The sequence below is a fragment of the Salvelinus fontinalis genome, unplaced genomic scaffold, assembly GCF_029448725.1.
Source record: "Salvelinus fontinalis isolate EN_2023a unplaced genomic scaffold, ASM2944872v1 scaffold_0043, whole genome shotgun sequence".
Classification (NCBI taxonomy): Eukaryota; Metazoa; Chordata; class Actinopteri; order Salmoniformes; family Salmonidae; genus Salvelinus; species Salvelinus fontinalis.
In genome coordinates, this window is record NW_026600252.1 from 378,225 (window position 1) to 399,883 (window position 21,659).

The window sequence follows — 21,659 nt, forward strand, 5'->3', positions numbered from 1 at the left end:
TGCCAGAGACAAGGAGAGGGGGAGGGGTGGAGGGGAGAGAGAGGCCTATGCACACACACACACACACATCTCTCTCTTTCACACACACACATACACACAGGCAGGCACGCATACTACGGTACCTCTCGCTAAAGCACTAAATAGGTAGCTTTAATATGTTTTATTCTTAAAATGTAACATTATATAGAACATCTTAGGATCTGATGTGCATCCTCAAAAGAGGATATGCGAGGGAGGGATGGAACACACCCACACTTCCCTGCTAGACGAATGCGGTTGTCCCCAGGGGTTGGAACCGGTTCAGGTAACAGAACCAAAAATCTAAAAAAGTTTTGTTCCATTATGTAATACGGTGAAGTTATTATGCTAGCAATAGCCTAAACACGTCATAATGCTCAGCGCTGCAAACCAAGCCTCCTCCATGACCCCCCCTTTCTCTGGCTCTCTCACCACCTGTGAAATTAGAATTGCTTCTCACACCAGAACTTATCTGTCCATCAAACATGTAAACAACTAGCTTACCTGTGCCATAGCAGGCTGCTCTATCCACATCAATTGGTGGAGCTAATTTATTAGCTAAATGTCAAATCCATGTTGATTTCACAAGATAAAAATGTATGAAAGGAACTATATGAACCGTTACTATTTTGGGGTTTGAGTAAATAAATAGGAGTTTGGATAATAACGATTTTGGTTCCAACCCCTGGTTGTCTCTGCCTTCAATTGTTCAATTTCTACATCTACAGTTCCCTGCCACCTTTAATGTAACACCTGTGTTATTTAATTGATGATTTCATTTTCTGTCCAGCCTTCCAGTTTATTTTCCATCTAAAAGCGACTTTTTCAAATTTGGTCCAACCTTGCTCCCACTCCCTGATCAAGCAGCATACCACTCTGCATTCTACTGCTGGCTTGCTTCTGAAGCCAAGCCGGGTTGGTCCTGGATGGGAGACCAGATGCCGCTGGAAGTGGTGTTGGAGGGCCAGTCCTCTGGTCTAAAAAATAAATAAATAAAAATATCCAAATGCCCCAAGGCAGTGATTGGGGACATTGCCTTGTGTAGGATGCTGTCTTTTAGATGGGATGTTAAACGGGTGTCCTGACTCTCTGTGCTTCCTAAAGATCCCAGGGCATTTATTGTAAGAGTAGGGGTGTTAACCCCAGTGTCCTGGCTAAATTCCCAATCTGGCCCTCATACCATCCCGGTCACCTAATCATCCCCAGCTTACAATTGGCTCATTCATCCCCCCTCCTCTCCCATGTATCTATACCACAGGTTGTTGCTGTAAATGAGAAGGTGTTCTCAGTCAACTTACCTGGTAAAATAAGGATAAAATAAAAATGTAATACTGGGTGAGCAGACTTCTATTCCGGACTAGCAATAATACACATTATTATCAACTCATTTGGTTTGATGAGTTGATTCAGGTGTGTTAGTGCAGGGCTGGAACAGAAGCCTGAACACCCGCATTCCTCCAGGAGCAGGATTGGCTTGCTATAGTTGTAATACATTTGTAGAGTACCCACACAACCCATGGCATACAGTGCATTTGCAAAGTATTCAGAGCCCTTCACATTTTGTTACGTTACAGCCTTATTCTAAAATGTATTACATTACATTTTTTCCTCACACAATACCCCATGATGATTTTCTTTTTGCAAATGTATTAAAAAACAAAACTGAAATACCAAATTTACATAACTATTCAGACCCTTTGCTATGATACTCGAAATTGAGGTGCATCCTGTCTCCGTTGAGCATCCTTGAGATGTTTCTACATATTGAATGGAGTTCACTTGTGGTAAATCCTATTGATTGGACATGATTTGGAAAGGCACACACCTGTCTAAATAAAGGTCCCAAAGTTGATAGTGCACGTCAAAGAAAAAACCAAGCCAAGAGGTTGAAGGAATTGTCCGTAGAGCTCCGCGACAGCATTGTGTAGAGAAACAGATTTGCGGAAGGGTACCAAAACAGTTATACAGCATTGAAGGTCCCCAAGAACGCAGTGGCCTCCATCATTCTTAAGTGGAAGAAGTTTGGAACCACCACGTATTTTCCTAGAGCTGACCGCCCTGCCAAACTGAGCAATCGGGGGAGAAGGGCCTTGGTCAGGGAGTTGACCAAGAACCCGATGGTCCCTCGGACAGAGCACCAGAGTTCCTCTGTGGAGATTGGAGAACTTTCCAGAATTACAACCATCTCTGCAGCACTCCACCAATTAGGCCTTTATGGTAGAGTGGCCAGACGGAAGCCACTCCTCAGTAAAAGGCACATGACAGCCCACTTGGAGTTTGCCAAAAGGCACCTAAAGGACTCTCAGAACATGAGAAACAAGATTCTCTGATCTGATGAAACCAAGATTGAACTCTTTTGCCTGAATTCCAAGCATCACTTCTGGAGGAAACCTGGCACCATCCCTACGGTGAAGTATGGTGGTGACAGCATCATGTGGGGGGAGGTTTTTCAGGAGCAGGGACTGGGAGACTAGTCAGGGTCGAGGGAAAGATGAATGGAGCAAAGTACAGAGAGATCCTTGATGCAAACCTGCTCCAAAGTGCTCAGGACCTCAGACTGGGTGAAGGTTCACAATCCAACAAGACAACCTAAAAATAACTGTGCAGCAATGTTCCCCATCCAACCTGACAGACCTTGAGAGGATCTGCAGAGAATAATGGGAGAAACTCACCAAATACAGGTGGGCCAAGCTTGTAGCGTCATACCCAAGAAGACTCAAGGCTGTAATTGCTACTAAAGGTTCTTCAACAAAGTACTGAGTAAAGGGGCTGAATACTTATGTAAATGTGATATTTCAGTTTTATTTCATAAATTAGCAAACATTAGCAAACATTTCTAAAAAACTGTTTTTGCCCTGTCATTATGGGGTATTGTGTGTAGATGGATCAAGTGAGAGAGACTGTCATTTCTTCAAACAATCATCTTTATTTAATATCAATTAATTATTGCAATAATGATGCTGGTCAACCCAACAGTCTTGATGAGTAACCTAACCTTTACAGAAATGCAGAGTTCTTTATATAGCTGACATTAAGAATGCTTTGTTATGGCTGGTTCCACTCCTCCCATGCAGACCAGGGGGCATCATAAGCCACTCTGGGTTCATCCGGTCATTATCTGCTCTTGGTTGTTGTCTTAACCCCACTTTTTCCAAGATGTCAGGATAATTTAGAGACAATGAAGGATTGTTCTAAACTCTTCCAGGCTTCCAGCTCAGCACCCACTGCAGCAACTTGCCCAAGCAAACCCTGACTATTCTACCGATCCTTTACTTCGGTGATGTCATTTACAAAATAGCCTCCAACACTTTAATCAGCAAACTGGATGTAGTCTATCATATTGCCATCCTTTTTGTCACCAAAGCCCCATATACTACCCACCACTGCGACCTGTATGCTCTCGTTGGCTGGCCCTCACTACATATTCGTCGCCAAACCCACTGGCCCCAGGACATCTATAAGTCTTTGCTAGGTAAAGCTCCGCCTTATCTTAGCTCACTGGTCACCATAGCAACACCCACCCATAGCACGCGCTCCAGCAGGTATATTTCACTGGTCATCCCCAAAGCCAACTCCTCCTTTGGCCGCCTTTCCTTCCAGTGCTCTGCTGCCAATGACCGGAACGAATTGCAAAAATCACTGAAGCTGGAGTCTTGTATCTCCCTCTCTAACAGCTGTCAGAGCAGCTTACCGATCACTGTACCTGTACACAGCCAATCTGTAAATAGCACACCTCATCCCCATATTGTTATTTATCCTCTTGCTCTTTTGCATGCCAGTATCTCTACTTGCACATAATCATCTGCACATCTATCACTCCAGTGTTGGTGCTAAATTGTAATTATTTCGCCTCTATGGCCTATGTATTGCCTTTACCTCCCTACTCTTCTACATTTGCACACACTGTACATAGATCTTTCTATTGTGTTATTGACTGTACGTTTGTTTATGTGTAACTCTGCGTTGTTGTTTTTGTCGCAATGCTTTGCTTTATCTTGGCCAGATCGCAGTTGTAAATGAGAACTTGTTCTCAACTGGCCTATCTGGTTAAATAAAGGTGAAAAAAAATACAATCTCTATCTCGGTTACACCCACCACATCTTGTCTATGTAATGCAGTCTTTAACTGATTTGTCAGCTCAAGCCATCGATAGTGACCATACGCCCAGATTAGCTGCAGGGAACTGGAGTGGAGACCATAAAAACACAGCATTAGCGGAACAGAAATGTTTTCCTATTCCTTAAGTATTAATTGATAACTAGTCATATCAAACAAATCAGGTAAATACATCACTTTTCTCTCACAGCAGACAGGCTTTTGCAGCTCTCCATGTATGAGGACAGACATCACAAAGAAACAGGCTTCATTATATTACAATTAGACAACCCTGACTATTATCTCTCTAGGGACTAGAACTGGAGAATCTTTTCATAATTTCCTCCCACAACCTGCTCTATCTAACTAGAACTTATCCACACTACATGACCAAAAGTATGTGGACACCTGTTCGTCAAACACCTCATTCCAAAATCATGGGCATTAATATGGAGTTGGTCCCTCCTCATCTGCTATAACAGCCTTTACTCTTCCGTACTCTGTTTCTTTCATCTGTACGACTCGTATGAACTTCTCATTTCACTACTGCTAATTTACTGGGTAATAGACACACTTCTAATAATGCTTCTACTTCTTTTGATTGGTGTTCCTGTCACCGTTAACATGGCCTGTTGTGACCACAATGTACCACCCCAAATGCATAACGAGAGTCTGTGTATATGGTCACACTCTCCCCTTCTGACAACCTACAAGCCTCTGCTAAAGCATATAACTCTGCCCCCTGGGCTGACACAGAGGCTGGCAGCAAGCCAGCCTTCACTACTTCCCCGTCGTCACACACAGAATATTCCGTCACCCTCTTCCCTTTTGTGGTCATGTAACTAGAGCAGTTTGTGTACAATATTTGCCCGTTTCCAATTCTGTCTCTTGCTAAACAGGCAGCAGCTTTGGAGTAATTTGATCTGGGTTACATACATGCGATTCTCCCTCCCCGGGCAATGGCATCAACGACGCAGGATTCAAACTTTCCCCATTTAACGTTAACTCCCATTTTGTCATCTCGCACTAGTAACACGTTGTGCTTTCGTGCTGTTAACTATGGTTGGCTACAGCGTGTGGAACATACAGACCTACTGTACTTTTTGACCCACTGTGATCGAAGCAGTGTTATACAAAACCATTTCTATCACCTGTACTGCCCTCAGAAACAATAGCATTCCTCTCTCCGCATTTTGCAACACATATTGCGTCTTTTCCTCTTTAAGAGAGGGATATAATGACGTGACCCGTTTCACTTTGTAGCCTGGGGCGAACAGTGGAGGAGTGGCATATACTACTCCACAGGTACTTTAATACTGTTGAAGCGCAACCATGAGTTGTTTTATTTGCTTTTGTCTATCCTCAAGCACTCCCTCTAATTCCTGGTTTCACGTTTGACTCTTTTCTAATGCATTAGCCAATTTCTGCTTCTGTTCATCTAAGCACGCCCTTCGGATATGCCTAGTGTTTTTTTATTATGGTTAGGATACCTGTGTATTGTGGTCTGTACCGTTCTTTGATTTCAGTGTTCCAGCTAGCTGATTTTTCACTTAGCTATAGTATGTACATTTGGCTAGCTAGCTAGCAGCTCATTAGCCTACACACAGTGGCCTGCTGTAGCTAGCTAATAATACATTGTTTTTTAGAAGTTTTTTAAACAATTGTTATTATTGACAATGAAAAAGGTGGGAATCTTGTTCTCTTGCCATATAATTGCTACATGTATTATCAATATAGCATTAAAAACACTTTTCCAGATTGCATTTAGACAACAAAAAAGAATTGGGATCCGAATATTGGGTCGCGACTGAGACAACCTGGTTCAATTTGGGTCCCCAAGGTAAAACCAGTTGAGAACCACTGCTTTTAGACTGGAGTAACTCCATGATGCCGACGCCCAGAATGACACAAACAAAACTTAACTCGACAGCAAATGAAATGATCCTCCAGCGATGGGAGGGATTATTGTCTCAAATATCCACAATGAGATACAACTGAAGAAAAAACTGGACTTTTAATTGAATGGGTAATGTCTGTGGTGTACCGCCTGTTAAAAACTCCTCCTGAAACTATTGTGGTAAGTTCAGATTTTCAAAATGAGTTCATTTACAATGTGTAGCCTACACATGAACGTGTTGATATAATATAACTGTGAAAGGGAAGTGTCAGAGGCACCTGTTACTTCCTCCTAGCTCAAACCAGTAATTACTTGATGGTGCATTTTGTTGTAATGACAACAAATTGACTAATTGTTTCCTGGTGAAAAGTCAGCCAAGAAAGTAGATTAAACAGGCAAAGAAAACGTTTTAATCTTCAATTACATAACAGTAACTTCAGGCATTTCTGTTAACAAAAGCACATTATTGGTCTGTTGTTGGGACTTAGAGTGAAATGTGATGGGAAAGTAATTTAACTATTTAACACTGTCTTTTTTTGGTAACAATTTACTTTGATTATATATCCAAAACACATTCATTACATATCTATAAGAATTTCATGAATGTGTTCTAATAGTTCCAAAACGCATTATTAAAGGTTAATGAAATATATCCATAGCATTGTGCATTCATATAATGCTATGCAAGAGGTCTTTAGGTATCTTAATAGATGCATCATTACAATGAAGGCATAGTGTCACCAATATACCGAGGTAAAATGAGTTTTGTACTGGATATTCGGGAGGTAAAATTATGTTTATATTGGATGTTCAGTGGATATTCGGTTTTCTCTAATCGATAACTTTTGAACCAAACATGCCATAACTATGACCAAGCATGCCATAACTATGAAGATGGTGTATACTGAATTGGGGGTGGATGGAGAGTAATCCACACCATCTAATAAGTAGATGATCCTGATGAAGGCTGTAGCCGTAACAGGTCGGTGTTTTTTTTTTATTATTGCCATGTATAAGCCCTAAAACAAGGTTTTTGAAATGTTCCACTACATGAGAATGCCTTGATTACTTCTGGAAGGTTGTTTGCACAAAGGCATTGTTTACTATCCAGCATCAACTTTTTTTTGTTCAATAGTATTTCGTCACACGATCAAAGAGTACCATATGGATTAACCATAAACCAAAGAACCGCTCCTCTCCTGTGGCTCTCTCTTGCTCTATATATATGTATTTTGACTTTCAATCTTCAATAGTTCTTACACAAAGCCATGAATATGAAAATTCTATGTTCTGAATCAGAGGAGGATGGAAAAAAAATTCACGGCTTTATTTATTTGTTGGACTTTATCCCCAAAATGTTCCATCTTTCAATCTTCAAAAACTCTTACACAAAGCGTGCCATGACTATGAATAAGTAATATAATATGTATATCCAGATATTATTGAAGATGCGTTGATGAGTGGGGGGTATTTTGGTATGAACTGAGATGTATTGCACATATAGGTGGTTTATTTTTTTATAAAACAATTTTACATGTACAATAGTTTTACCTAATGTCTGGCCACATCAAATTTGACCATTTATAAATGGATGAGGATCTAGGTATCGCATTTGTTTAATTTTGAATGCTTATAAAAGGTCATATGTAGAAACTGAGGGTTGCATTTTTTATGTCCATCTAAAATGACCAACCATGCTGTGTATCATGTTCCTAAAGGACTGGATTACTTCATGGGATCGGATCATTTCCATTGCTGATTGGAGATCTCAGGGATTTGCCTCAGTCGTGCCAAGAGCTGGGTCTCAATTGACACCTTATTCCTTATATAATGCATTGCGTTGGACCAGGGCCCATAGGGCTCTAATTGCAAGAAGTGCACGATATAGGGAACAGGGTGCATTATGTGAGACAGCCAAGGTGTGACTGATGATCAAATGGCCGCTTGATGATGCAGATCTGAAGCAATATAAAAGGAAGCTCACATTGAGCTTGCAATGCGGGAAGCTGTAGTTCCCATATAGTTTATTCTATAGGAGTCACTGGGGGAGTAAACCTCTGACAAAACTATGATACTATATATATAGTACCAGTCAAAAGTCTGGACACACCTACTCATACAAGGGTTTTCTTTATTTGTAATATTTTCTGCATTGTAGAATAATAGTGAAGACATGAAAATGATGAAATAACACATATGGAATCATGTAATAACCAAAAAAGTATTAAACAAATCAATATTTATTTTAGATTTTAGATTCTTCAAAGTAGCCACCCTTTGCCTCGATGAAAGGTTTGCACACTCTTGGCATTTTCCCAACCAGCTTTACCTGGAATGCTCTTCTAACATTCTTGAAGCAGTTCCCACATATGCTGAGCTCTTGTTGGCTGCTTTTCCTTCACTATGTGGTCCAACTCATCCCAAACCATCTCAAAATGGGTAGAGGTCGGGTGATTGTGGAGGCCAGGCCATCTGATGCAGCACTCCATCACTCTTCTTCTTGGTCAAATAGTCCTTACACAGCCTGGAGGTGTGTTGGGTCATTGTCCTGTTGAAAAATAAATGATAGTCCTACTAAGCGCAAACCAGATGAGATGGCGTATTGTTGCAGAATAATGTGGTAGCCATGCTGGTTAAGTGTGCCTTGAATTCTAAATAAATCACTGACAGTGTCACCAGCAAAGAACCCCCACAACATAATACCTCCTCCTCCATGCTTCTCGGTGGGAACCACACATGGGGTGTTAATCTGTTAACCTACTCTGCGTCTCACATAGACACGGCGGTTGGAACCAAAAATCTCAAATTTGGACTCATCAGACCAAAGGACAGATTTCCACCAGTCTAATGTCCATTGCTCGTGGTTCTTGGCCCAAGCAAGTCTCTTCTTCTCATTGGTGTTCTTTAGTAGTGGTTTCTTTGCAGCAAATCGACCATGAAGGCCTGATTCACACAGTCTCCTCTGAACAGTTGATGTTGAGATGTGTCTGTTACTTGAACTCTGTGAAGCATTTATTTGGGCTGCAATTTCTGAGGTTGGTAATTCTAATGAACGTATCCTCTGCAGCAGAGGTTACTCTGAGTCTTCCATTCCAGTCCTCATGAGAGCCAGTTTCATCATAGAGCTTGATGGTTTTTGCAACTGCACTTGAAGAATCTTTCAAAGTTCTTGAAATTTTCCAGATTGACTGACCTTTGTTTTAAAGTAATGATGGACTGTCATTTATCTTTGCTTATTTGAGCTGTTCTTGCCATAATATGGACTCCTCAACTGGCAGCGTCATTAAAACACCAGTCTCAACGTCAACAGTGAAGAGGCGACTCCGAGATGCTGGCCTTCTAGGCAGAGTTCCTCTTTCCAGTGTTTGGGACATAAAGAAGGATGTTATCTAACAAAACAACACTGCATGTTATAGCTGGGATCCTTTGGATGACATGTCAGAGGTAGATTTTCAAAAAGAAAGTGAATATTTAATCGCTATTTGTGAAATTATGAAATCTGTGCCGGTGGAAAAATGTTTGATGTGGGGCTCCGTCCTCAAACAATCGCATGGCATGCTTTCGCTGTAGTAGCTATTGTAAATCGGACAGTGCAGTTAGATTAACATGAATTTAAGCTTTCAACCGATATAAGACGCTCCACTTTAGTGGAGACTGCATTCACGGTAAACACTGCATATATCGGCTCATATGTATGTACCTAAATGTTTAATATCCATAATTTTTATGATTATTTATTTGAATTGTGCGCCTTCCAGTTTCACCCAAAGTTGTCCCGCTAGTGGAACGCCTAGCCCTAATTAACTGTAACTGCTTTTGGGATTGTCATGGCACACTTTGTGTAAAGGCTATTGAAGATTTAAAGTTGGAAGAGCATTTTTTAAATTGAAATGTTAACAACAAAATAAGTCATGGATTTTTCTCTACCCTCCCCTGATTCAGAATATATAATTTCCATAGACATGATACACTTTGTATAAGAGCTATTGAAAATTGAAAGCCCCCCAAAACAAAAAAATAAATTTAAACAACAAAAAAGCATAGCATTTTTCTCCAACCACCCCTGAGTCAGAATATACCATCTTCATAGTCATGGCTTGCTTGGCTTGGTTCAATAGCTATTGACGAGAGAAAACCTAATATCCAATATAAAACTAATTTAACCTCGGTCACCATTATGGCTGTTCTCAAAAGTGTGCTTCTGCCGTGCCAGTGTTAGGGCTCTATTCAATCCGTATCGCGGAAGTTCAGTTTTACACCATGATTGAAATTTCAAGGCAATGTTCCCACTTTAGTGGAGACTGCATTGACGGTAAACACTGCATATGTCGGCTCAATCTGACATTACCTTTACATTTCTATTGTGGAATCTGGAACCCTTCCATTTTACAGATTGAGTAGAGCCCCTAGTGAATATGCCAATATAGCCCACACCACATTTGTATAACGTGTAATTCATTAAAATGTGTAAGGAATGCGTTATGGGATATGCAGTGCGTTTGGAAGATATTCAGACCCCTTCCCTTTTCCACATTTTGTTACATTACAGCCTAATTCTAAAATGTATAAAATTATTTTTTTCCCTCATCAATCTACACACAATACCCCATAATGACAAAGTGAAAACAAGTTTTAGATAGGAGAACCTTCCAGAAGGACAACCATCTCTGCAGCACCCCACCTATCAGGCCTTTATGAGAGTGGCCAGACGGAAGCCACTCCTCAGTAAAAGGCACGAACGCCTGCTTGGAGTTTGCCAAAAGGCACCCAAAGGACTCCCAGACCATGAGAAACAAGATTCTCTGGTCTGATGACATCAAGATTGAACTATTTTGCCTGACTGCCAAGCGTCACATCTGGAGGAAACCTGGAAGACTGGAAGACTAGTCAGGATCGAGAGAAAGATGAACGGAGCAAAGTACAGAGAGATCCTTGATGAAAACCTGCTCCAGAGCACTCAGGACCGCAGACTGGGGTGAAGGTTCACCTTCCAACAGGACAATGACCCTAAGCACACAGCCAAGACAACGCAGGAGTGGCTTCGGGACAAGTCTCTGAATGTCCTTTAGTGGCCCAGCCAGAGCCCGGACTTGAACCCGACCTAACATCTCTGGAAAGACCTGAAAATAGCTGTGTCGCGACGGTCCCCTTCCAACCTGAACCAAATCCAACCCAATTGCAGGTGTGCCAAGCTTGTAACGTCATACCCAAGAAGACTTGAGGCTGTAATCGCTGCCAAAGGGGCTTCAACAGAGTACTGAGTAAAGAGTCAGAATTTAAATGTTTAATACATTTGCAAAAATGGGGTATTGGTGTAGATTAATAAGTTAATTTTTTAAAATCCATTTTAGAATAAGGCTGTAATGTCGCAAAATGTGGAAAAAGTCAAGGGGTCTGAATACTTTCCGAATGCACTGTATAGTCAATGTAAATTGTTACCATTTTTTCTTTAATTCATGACATCAATGTGTTATGTTTTAAATCCTAAAACCATCTTGCTCTAGTCCAGTGTTGGCTATAATGGTAAATGTACATGTGCAGCACATATTTACATTTTTATTTACATATTTTACATTTTTAACAATGGTATTTTCATCTCCTCTAGACTCAAGTCAAAGAAGGCCACATTTTATGCATAATTCTATGAAGATTCAACAATGCCAGCCGAAGGGACAAATAGGTCCAAACTGGCTGTGCTCTCAGAGGCATATAACTTTAAAGTTGTGTGTTCTGCATGCTCTGTCAAAGAGAACGAAATCACATACAGCCTTAAAGCAGTCGACCACCAATGCAGCAGAGAACTTCTATTAGCTAAAGGCAAAGGTACTAGCAAATGGAGGCCTGTTTCCTGCCGCCCTAAATTTACAAACCCCAGCCAGTATAAGGTGTGTTGCTTCTTTGTGGAGGGGTTTGGGTGTTCAAAGCACAGGAACCGCTGCACCTTCGCAAGGAGCCTTGAGGAGGCTGCCATGTGGAACTTTTTAAAGCACCAGAAGATAGATCACAGCACGTTAATTAGACTGATAACTCAGTCAGTGAGAATCGCTGTCCAACAGCAAAACCCAGCCGAAAAAATTCTCACTGAGTTCTCAGGGGAATTTCAAGAGCTCTGTCAAGACTGCTTCTTTGGCACTCCAACAAAAATTACAGGTAAACGGTGGAACAACACTTGCTCAGCGGATACAGCACATGTCTGGAGCCCAGTCTTGGTTCATCACCTGGCAGAAAGTCAGGGGAGGGAAGTCTACAATCAGATCAGGCCTCTGCCTCCAGTCTTCCCTTTCCAGTACTGCAACTATTTCATGCAAGATATGCCCTGTTGGCACGGGCCCAGCCAGTGCCAGTTATTGCACAGCGAGGTGGAATTGGCTGTCTGGCGAGCAGAGGCATGTGGGGAGTGGAGTCGCCAGGAACTCCTGCAGCTCTCCCAGGAAAGGCAACGGCAGATGCAACAGTCAGCTCAAGACGTAGTGCCCGCCCCTAACCTGCAGGCGGCGATCTACTGTAAGGCTTGCTTCATAGCCCTCTCCTCTCAGGAGAGCTTTTTCAAACATTGTGCCTCCTCGGGGCACTCCCAGATGATTTCTGGGGACACAACCACGGAGTGGAAACATCGTCCCCCACCTAACAGCCGCAAAGCAGAGTTTTGGTTTTGCGACAGGTAAACATGTTTTTGTAAACAATGAGAGACACCTATTTCTGCGAACAATGCAAAGCCTAAACGTGTGTAAATATGTAAACAGCCCTTACTGTCTATAAGTAATCAATAAGACATATTCTTTAAAAAAAACATGGGGTATACATTTTATTTGTTTAATTACCAAAAAGCAGCAAGACATCTTACAGATTGTGCCTCTAGCGTCTCATTATAGTTTGCACTGCCATTTCGTCTTAGGCCTGACACATGTGAATATGGCACCAACTGCGTGAAAGCTCACTCTGTGGAGGAGCTTGAAGAGTGGCTAATGCGAGCCGAAGAGGACAAGGTGATGAGGCGCAACATAAAGGCTCAAGGCCTCATGTCCTACAGGGAACATCTCTTAGAGGAGTACAGACAGAGCAGCAATGAAGTGCAAATTGTAAGTCATCATAGTTCAGATGAGGAGCACATTCAATCAATAGATTCAATCAAACCTGCATTTGAGTAAACCAAGTTAGGCTATTAATGAATGCTTATTCTGTGAAAAAGAACAAAGCAGTAGTGTCATTAAAAAACAACATTTTGCAGGAACTACTGCACACAATTATTTTAGCAGTGCAGGTTTCTGCACTCTGAATAGTTACTATTAAACAGAGAACTAATCAAATAGCCAATACTTTACTTAAAGTCAACATTTTATATGATTGTAATACATCGTAAGACATTGTCCTCCTGTGCAATGATCGCTTAGATATTCTACTTACTACTGTACATACAGTATTATCCAACTTGGTTAACTATAACATTTTAATTATCCTCAAGCAACAAACTAACTATGACTTCATTTTACAGATTTCAGAACAAGTTGATGACGTCAGTGTCACTTTTGATGAGGATTTGTGTGTGGAGTGTGTGGAGACTGATGCCAAATTAAAGTGGAACTTCCAGATCAAAACAGAGGTAACAGCTAGCTATAAGTAGTGTACGCTATGTTGCTAAATAACACATTGGTTTACTTTCCCTGTAAGCAGTGTCATAACACTCCTGTGACGATCTGAAGGATCAGGTTACAGTGGGTCCGCTCTACAGCGTGCTCTCTCTCAGAGGGGGAGAGCAAGGAAGTCTGCTGTTATGACAGTCATAAAATACGCTGCCTCTATGCTCTGTAGTGTTCGAGATTGGAATGTAAATTGTGGAACACAGAGAGACAATTGGACAATCAAAAGTTTGAATAATTAAACAATATTTCTATTTTTGAGAACGTGGGAATGGTCCATGGGTATTTAAAGAACAATCCTGTCAAAGTTGTTTCATTTGGGGCGGCAGGTAGCCTAGTGGTTAGAGCGTTGGGCCAGTAACCAAAAGGTTGCTAGATTGAATCCCCAAGCTGACAAGGTCATCTGTCATTCTGCCCCTGAACAAGGCAGTTAACCCACTGTTCCTAGGCTGTCATTGTAAATAAGAATTTCTTCTTAACGGACTTGCCTAGTTAAATACAAAATGGGGTGACCTTATGAAAGACAGGAGACCCACATTACTGTATCTCTGGTTGTGTACTGTCACGCTCGTCGTTATGAATAGACCAAGGCGCAGCGTGAGTAGAGTTCCACATATTTTTAATAAACCGAAACTCAGCAAAACAAAACAAACAAGCACAAAAAACGAAACGTGATGCTACTGTTGTGCACTCAGGCAACTAAATGTAGACAAGATCCCACAAACACAAATGAGGAAATGGCTACCTAAATATGATCCCCAATCAGAGACAACGATAAACAGCTGCCTCTGATTGGGAACCGTATCAGGCCACCATAGACATACAAATTCACCTAGATGACCCACCCAAGTCACTATCATGCCCCAACCAACACAGAGAATAAACAGCTTACTATGGTCAGGGCATGACATGTACACTTTCAAATTATGGGGTTTACTGATGATTGTGTAAAATATATGATTACATATGAAATTATTTGTGAAAAGATACAGAATAAGAGCAAATCCTAGACGTAGAATTACTAGTCTGCAGTTGGAAATTACGTAAATCTAGTATGAGAATACCGACAACTGCGGAGGCATCTAGTCTATGCAATGACCATCTGTATGCCTGATGTATCCACTATCCACTATACAGAGCCACTGAGAACTACGAAAGACATTGTGACTTCTGGGGAAGTTAACCAGAGACTCTCTGATGAACTGATTCTCCAGGAGACGGACCGGCGATTCCAACAGAGAAGACAACAACGACATACGGGCGTAAACATATACATTGCAATTATTTTTGAATGAGCGGCCGTTCATGTGCAAAGGATTAGCATTTCAATTAATATAATTAGCAACTGTGTGTAATGAATCCATTTGGTCTTTCCCGCTTTTTATCCGTCCTCACCCCTTTCCATTGTTTACCAAGCCGTCATACCGGTTTAGCCCACTAGGGACTTATCAATGCATTGTGTTAGTAACCAATAATTAAATTGTTGATGTATTTCTGTAATTTGTTTAGTTATTTAGTAAGTAAATAATTAAGATAATTTGTATATCGCTGGATCTTCTCCAGCTCCTGGTTGGCCCGCTTCGTTTGCCCATTCAACTGTGGGTGGAATCCTGAGGAGAGACTCACCGGGAGCAGAAGGCTTTCCAATATCTTGCAATGAACTGAGGCCCACGATTCGAGACAATGTCCTGGGGAAGTTTGTGTGGTCAAAAGACATGGGTAATCATGAGGTCTCCATCGCAGAGGGCAACTTGGGTAAGGCAATGAAATGGGCTGCCTTGGCGAACCGATCGACGACCAGCAGGATAGTGGTAAGCCCTTGGGATGTTGGTAACCCTGTGATAAAGTGTCCGATTAACCCCTGGATGCCCAGTTAACCCCTGGATGCCCAGTTAATAATTAATTAACGGGCTGATCGCGGAACGTAAAGTCTGTTAGTTGGTCCCCTGCCGGGGTCAGGTTCTCGGGTCTGGGCTTGTCGGACCATGGTCTCAATACTCCATATCACAGGAGCCATAATGCTGGAGCTGGGGATGATGGGCTCTGAGTCCCTCTCCTTGTTAAAGACATTGTGTTGGCGGGATAGGGCGTTTGATTTCTGATTCTTGGATCCTGGGCTATAGGTTAGTGTGAAATCGAACCTGTTTAAAAACAGAGCCCACCTAGCCTGGTGAGCTTTCAAACTTTTGGCTTCTTGAATGGAGACCAAGTTCTTATGGTCCATCCAGATCACGAAAGGATGAGGTACCCCCTCCAACCAGTGTCTCCACCCATCAAGGGCCCACTTAACTGCCAAGAGCTCCTGGTTGCCTACACTGTAGTTGCATTCATCTGGCAAGAACTACTTGGAGAGAAAGGCGCATGGGTGCCATATCTTGTCCTCCTTATTCTGCTGTGAAAGGACCGCCCCTGCTCTGGTGTCCAAGGCGTTCATCTCTACCACAAAGGGACAAGTAGGATCAGGATGAACAAGGATGGGTCCAGAGGTGAAACGTCCCTTGAACTCCGTGAATGCCCTATCTCCCTCGGGAGTCCAGCAAAAACGGGTCTGGGACTTGCGGGTTAGGAACGTGAAAGGCGCTACCACTGCACCAAAGTTGCGTATAAACCTGTAAAAATAGGCAAACCTGAGGAACCGCTGGATCTGCTTGAGTGAGGTGGGGCCAGTCGGCAACCGCCTCCACCTTTATGGGGTCCATTTGGATGCCTGCGGTAGAGATAATGTGACCCAGGAAGGAAACTTTTGATACGTGGAACTCACACTTCTCTATCTTGACATATAGTTGGCTCTGCAGGGGGTGTCTCAAGGCTTGGCAGACGTGCAGAATGTGTTCCGGAATGGTTTTGGAGAAGATCAGGATGTCGTCGAGGTTAACAAAGATAAACCGATTCAACATATATTTGTGATCTGGGGATGTAGAGGGGAGAATGAAACCTGCCTCCAGCAACTCCCGGATGTAATAGTCCATGCCTGCTGCTTCAGGGGCCGAGAGGGAGTACAGACGGCCCCGGGGAGGTGTGGAGCTGGGTAGGAGTTCTATGGCACAGGCATATGGACGATGGGGTGGCGGCTTGCCTCTCCGAGGTCAAAGTATTCGGAAGGGAGAGCGGAAAAGTCTTGGTATTCAGTGGATGCAGGAGGACACGGCAAGGCTCTTGGTAGGGGTCTTAGACATTAAGTCTGGCAGTCCTTACACCAGTCTAGTAGGTGTCCTGTGGACCAGGAGAATAGTGGGTTATGTAGCACTAGTCAGGGGTACACTAGGATAAGGGGGTTCTCGGGAGCAGCGATCAAGTCTCTGAGTAGTTCACCTCAACCTGCAGTAGAATGGGCTTGGTCTGATATTCCACCTGACCGGAGCCAATTCCACCTGACCAGAGCCACCTAACCGGAGCCAATCTGCAGAGGGATGGGACAATTCATGCAGGGGATTTGTAATTCTCTGGCGAAGTCCTGATCAATTTAATTATATGCGGCCACGGAGTCCACGAAGGCTTGAATCTGGTGCTGACAGTTGTCCCAGTGGAGGGTTACGGGTAGTGACAGACAGTGACTGGGTAGCCGGGAGGTAACTGCACAGCTCGTCTGGGTCTCCCCTTGTCCTGGCGAGCCCTGGCATTTCCGTCAGTTCTGGGCATGTAGCACGGAGATGGCCGAGACCTCCGCAGTCCCAGATTTATGGGCTCCTCAATGCTGGGTTCGGGGGGCTTGGGGTGCTCAGGAAACCGGGATACTGGGATTGTGTCAACAACAAAAAACGTTCTCGAAGGCGGTTGTCCATCCTAATTGCCAGCGTTATCAGGGACTCGAGGTCCTCACCCAGTTCCAGAGAGGCCAGTTCATCCTTGATGGAGTTAGACAAACCCTGGTGGAAAGCGGTTTTGTCTCATTCGGATTCGCATTTATCGTCAAAGGATTGAGCGTTACACCGAGGCCTGTACTCTGGAGCGGGATCGATTTGGAGGTGGAGGGACCGTCATGGTCTGGGGCAGTGTGTCACAGCATCATCGGACTGAGCTTGTTGTCATTGCAGGCAATCTCAACGGTGTGCGTTACATGGAAGGCATCCTCTTCCTTCATGTGGTACCCATGTGGTACCCTCATCCTGACATGACCGTCCAGCATGACAATGCCACCAGCCATACTGCTCGTTCTGTGCGTGAATTCCTGCAAGACAGGAATGTCAGTGTTCTGCCATGGCCAGCAAAGAGCCAAGATCTCAATCCCATTGAGCACGTCTGGGACCTGTTGGATCGGAGGGTGAGGGCTATGACTATTCCCCCCAGGAATGTCTAGGAACTTGCAGGTGCCATGGTGAAAGAGTGGGGTAACATCTCACAGCAAGAACTGGTAAATCTGGTGGAGTCCATGAGGAGGAGATGCACTGCAGTACTTAATGCAGCTGGTGGCCACACCAGATACTGATTGTTACTTTTGATTTTGACCTTCCCCCCCCCTTTGTTCAGGGACACATTATTCAATTATGTTTTTCACATGTCTGCTGAACTTGTTCAGTTTATGCCTCAGTTGTTGAATCTTGTTATGGTCATACAAATAATTACACGTTTAGTTTGCTGAAAATAAACGCAGTTGACAGTGAGAGGACGTTTATTTTTTTGCTGAGTTTAAATACAAATAGGCCTAACCTTCTGGTAGATGGAATTTGCTAAACAAATGGCCAGTGGAGTGATGCAAATATTCATGATATTATACCTATGCCTACCTGGAAGAATAATATCATGATTATTTGCGTCACTCCACTGGCCATTTGTTTAGCAAATTCCGTCTCATGTGCAACAAACACCGCTAGCTAAACAACTGTACTAGGTGCCTGTGCACATCAATTAAAGGGTAACTACCCTAAAAAAATCCACATTTCTTAGATTTTTCCTAGACCTCAAAAGTGGTCTCCTGATGCGGTTTAAGCATTCTTATGGACTTCGAACATCCAATTTTGTTGTTTTTCTATCACAAAAGTTTGACTTTAGGAGGATATTGGAAAATTGGAAAAATCTGAAACCTGTGCATATCTGAGTTGACAGACTCATTTATCTGTTTCAACAGTAGGCCTATTATTAGCGTACTTTCACAGTAAAGCTTGACCTGACTGTGAAAGACCAATATGGGATTTATCATTTTAGGTCATTAAGAGTGTATGTCCCGGTTTCTCACATATTTATTTTCACACAGGGCGCCTTTCCTTCGGTGGGACGGGCCGTTTGGTAAATTTTGGGCAAAATTTGAGTATTCCCACTTCTCCAGGCACTATTACACCACTCCATGTGGTTGGTTGAGTGAGAAAGACACAGAGGAGAAACAATCAGTAAAAAAAGCACATACCCTTCAAAATAGCCTTTTCAGTTAGGTGTCAGCCAGAGTAGTGATTGGTTACACTGCCTACTATACCAATTTCTCTGTATAATATAAACCATCACTTTCAGAGATCCCGCTCTGGAACTTTGACACGTAGAGTATTATATGTTTAAAGGTACAATATGTAAGAATCTTTCATTCAACTCATCGGTCCTTGTCACGGGTGGGTTAATGCAGCATAAAGACCACATCGGGTTCCACTCTTATCAGATAAAAACAAGAAGAAGCTGAAAAACATTGCCCGGTCCAACGAATCCCGGTTCCTGTTGCGTCAAACAGAGTCATGATTTGTCGCAAGCAGCAAGAGTCCAGGGCCCCATCCTAACTGGTGCCAATGGTACAGGCGGGTGGCGTAGTGGTGTGGGGAATGTTTGCCTTGGCACATGTTAGGTCCCTTGATACCAATTGAGCAATGTTTCCATGCCCCAAAGAATTCAGGATGTTCTGCACGCTCCTTCAAAACTTGAGACATCTGTGGCATTGTGTTGTGTGCCACAACTGCACATTTTAGAGTGGCCTTTTATTGTCCCCCAGCACAAGGTGCACCTGTGTAATGATCATGCAGTTTAATCAGCTTCTTGATATGCCACACCTGTTAGGTGGATAGATTATCTTGGCAAAGGATAAATGCTCACTAACAGGTATGTTTTTTGTGTGTATGAAAGATTTCTGGGATCTTGGTCACCTGGGGGCGGCCCGTCAGGAAGACCAGGATCCAGTTGCAGAGGGAGGTGTATAGTCACAGGGTCTATGTGATGAGCTTTGTGGGTACTATGGTGTTGAACACTGAACTGTAGTCACTGAACAGCATTCTCACATAGGTGTTCCTTTTGTCCGGGTGGGAAAGGGCAGTGAGGACACAGATACAGCTCAAGATCAAATTCTATTGTAGAAATATGTTTGTCACTGCTATCAATTCTGCTTCATGAGAGTCCTAACATTTACCTCTGTGACCATCTGATGGCAGAGTCAGGATTTGGTGTAGGCAGCATGAGTCCATGGCCCCATCCTGCTTGGTGTCAATGGTACAGGCTGGTAATGCTGGTCTAATGGCGGGGGAATGTTTCCTGGCCCCTTGATACCAATTGAGCAATGTTTCCATGCCCCGAAGAAGTCAAGCTGTTATGGAGGCAAAAGGGGGTTTGACTCGGTACTAGATGGGTGTACCTATTAAACTGCAACACTCTTTCCTCAACAGGACCATTCTAGTGATAAAATGTTGTGAAATCCCCAAAATCATGGTATTTCTTTGTCCTGGTTTCATGAGGAATGCCTCAAATACACTGTTAACACACTGCTTGCTCATGTTTGTGAATACACTCTGCTCTTACAGTTTCTTCACAATGTGTGGTTCTTCTCAATCTGTGTACTGTTGCAAGTCTAAGCTTCAAGGCCAGTTGTTACCCACAACTGTTTCCACTTTTTTAGTCCTTTGTTGCTATCTGCTTGGTCTCCGAGTAGGCCTATATTCCCTCCACTAAACTTTGAAGGTCCCACCTCTGATTTGAAGTGGACTCATTCTTCTATCTGTTTTATCAAATGGCTGAAGTGATAATGCTATTTTTATTTATAAAGCACATTTCTTGCACGAAACAAAAAATGTATTGTATCTCCCCAAGCAAGGGTTATTTATATTTATTTACATTTATGTTAGGTAGTGCTCCTCCACTCTTAAAATGGAATTGACAGCCTTTTAGTAACACAACATTTTATTAAAATCTGTTAATATACACCCCCAGGACGAATATTACACCTTTTTTTTTACATTTTCTGACAAGCGAGCACTTAGATATGGTCATTTTCACAGATTGTTTGGGAATGACGTAGAATGAGGCATTTGTGAAAATTCTATAACAATAGAGAGTGGGAAAGCAGACATGCGTTTGTCAATTAAGAGACACTGCAGTGAATAAAACCTAATTAAAACATCTGTCTCATTCAGGACCTGAGTCTACGCAGAATGGTGCGCCATAGCCAATCAGAGCTACAGTAGAGCTTTATGCAAATACGCCATATGGGCCTTCCATCATTGACTTTGAAGTGGACTGTGTGTTTTTATTGTTTATTTTTATTTTACCCTTATTTAACTAGGCAAGTCAGTTACAAACAAATTATTATCTTCAATGACAGCTTAGGAACAGTGGGTTAACTGCCTTGTTCAGGGGCAGAACGACCGATTTTTACCTTGTCAGCTCGGTGATTCAATCTTGCAACCTTTCGTTTACTAGTCCAACGCTCTAACCACTAGGCTACCTGCCCAGGTGTTTACAGGTAGTAGCAACAGCGAAACTTTAGATCATTAGAACAAATTTGCCAAACACCACAAAAGGCACCTGAATGGATTTCTGCAAATATGTAAACAGCACAGGAGTCCTCTTACATTTGGGATCTTTTATCAAACAACCATGAAAGGTAGGCTCTCTCTCCCTCATTTATGCACATCAACAACAACAACAAGATCAACAACTAATGCTAGGCAGAGCAAGATGAGTTAAAATCTCTCAAACTTTTTCAGCTAGTTGGCCATCAGAATTACACTGATAAATTATGGGGAATAGTAGCCTGATCATCCTTCTCCAGCTTGCCTGCCAATGCATGCTTGACCCAACCCACGTTTTGATCACTGAATGGGAACTTG

The 21,659-nt window shown here is 42.7% G+C and overlaps 1 protein-coding gene across 1 annotated transcript in view; it reads left to right on the plus strand.

Annotated features, from left to right (window-relative positions):
* Positions 1 to 5,875: 5,875 nt before the first annotated feature.
* The window catches only part of LOC129842485 (helicase with zinc finger domain 2-like), a 43,050-nt gene continuing 27,266 nt past the window's right edge, over positions 5,876 to 21,659 (plus strand). Inside the window, exons 1-4 of the mRNA XM_055911052.1 lie at positions 5,876 to 6,190; positions 11,616 to 12,671; positions 12,906 to 13,089; positions 13,503 to 13,610. Coding sequence (XP_055767027.1) covers positions 11,668 to 12,671; positions 12,906 to 13,089; positions 13,503 to 13,610 — 1,296 coding nt within the window. The 5' untranslated portion in view covers positions 5,876 to 6,190; positions 11,616 to 11,667. The remainder of the gene's footprint in view (positions 6,191 to 11,615; positions 12,672 to 12,905; positions 13,090 to 13,502; positions 13,611 to 21,659) is intronic.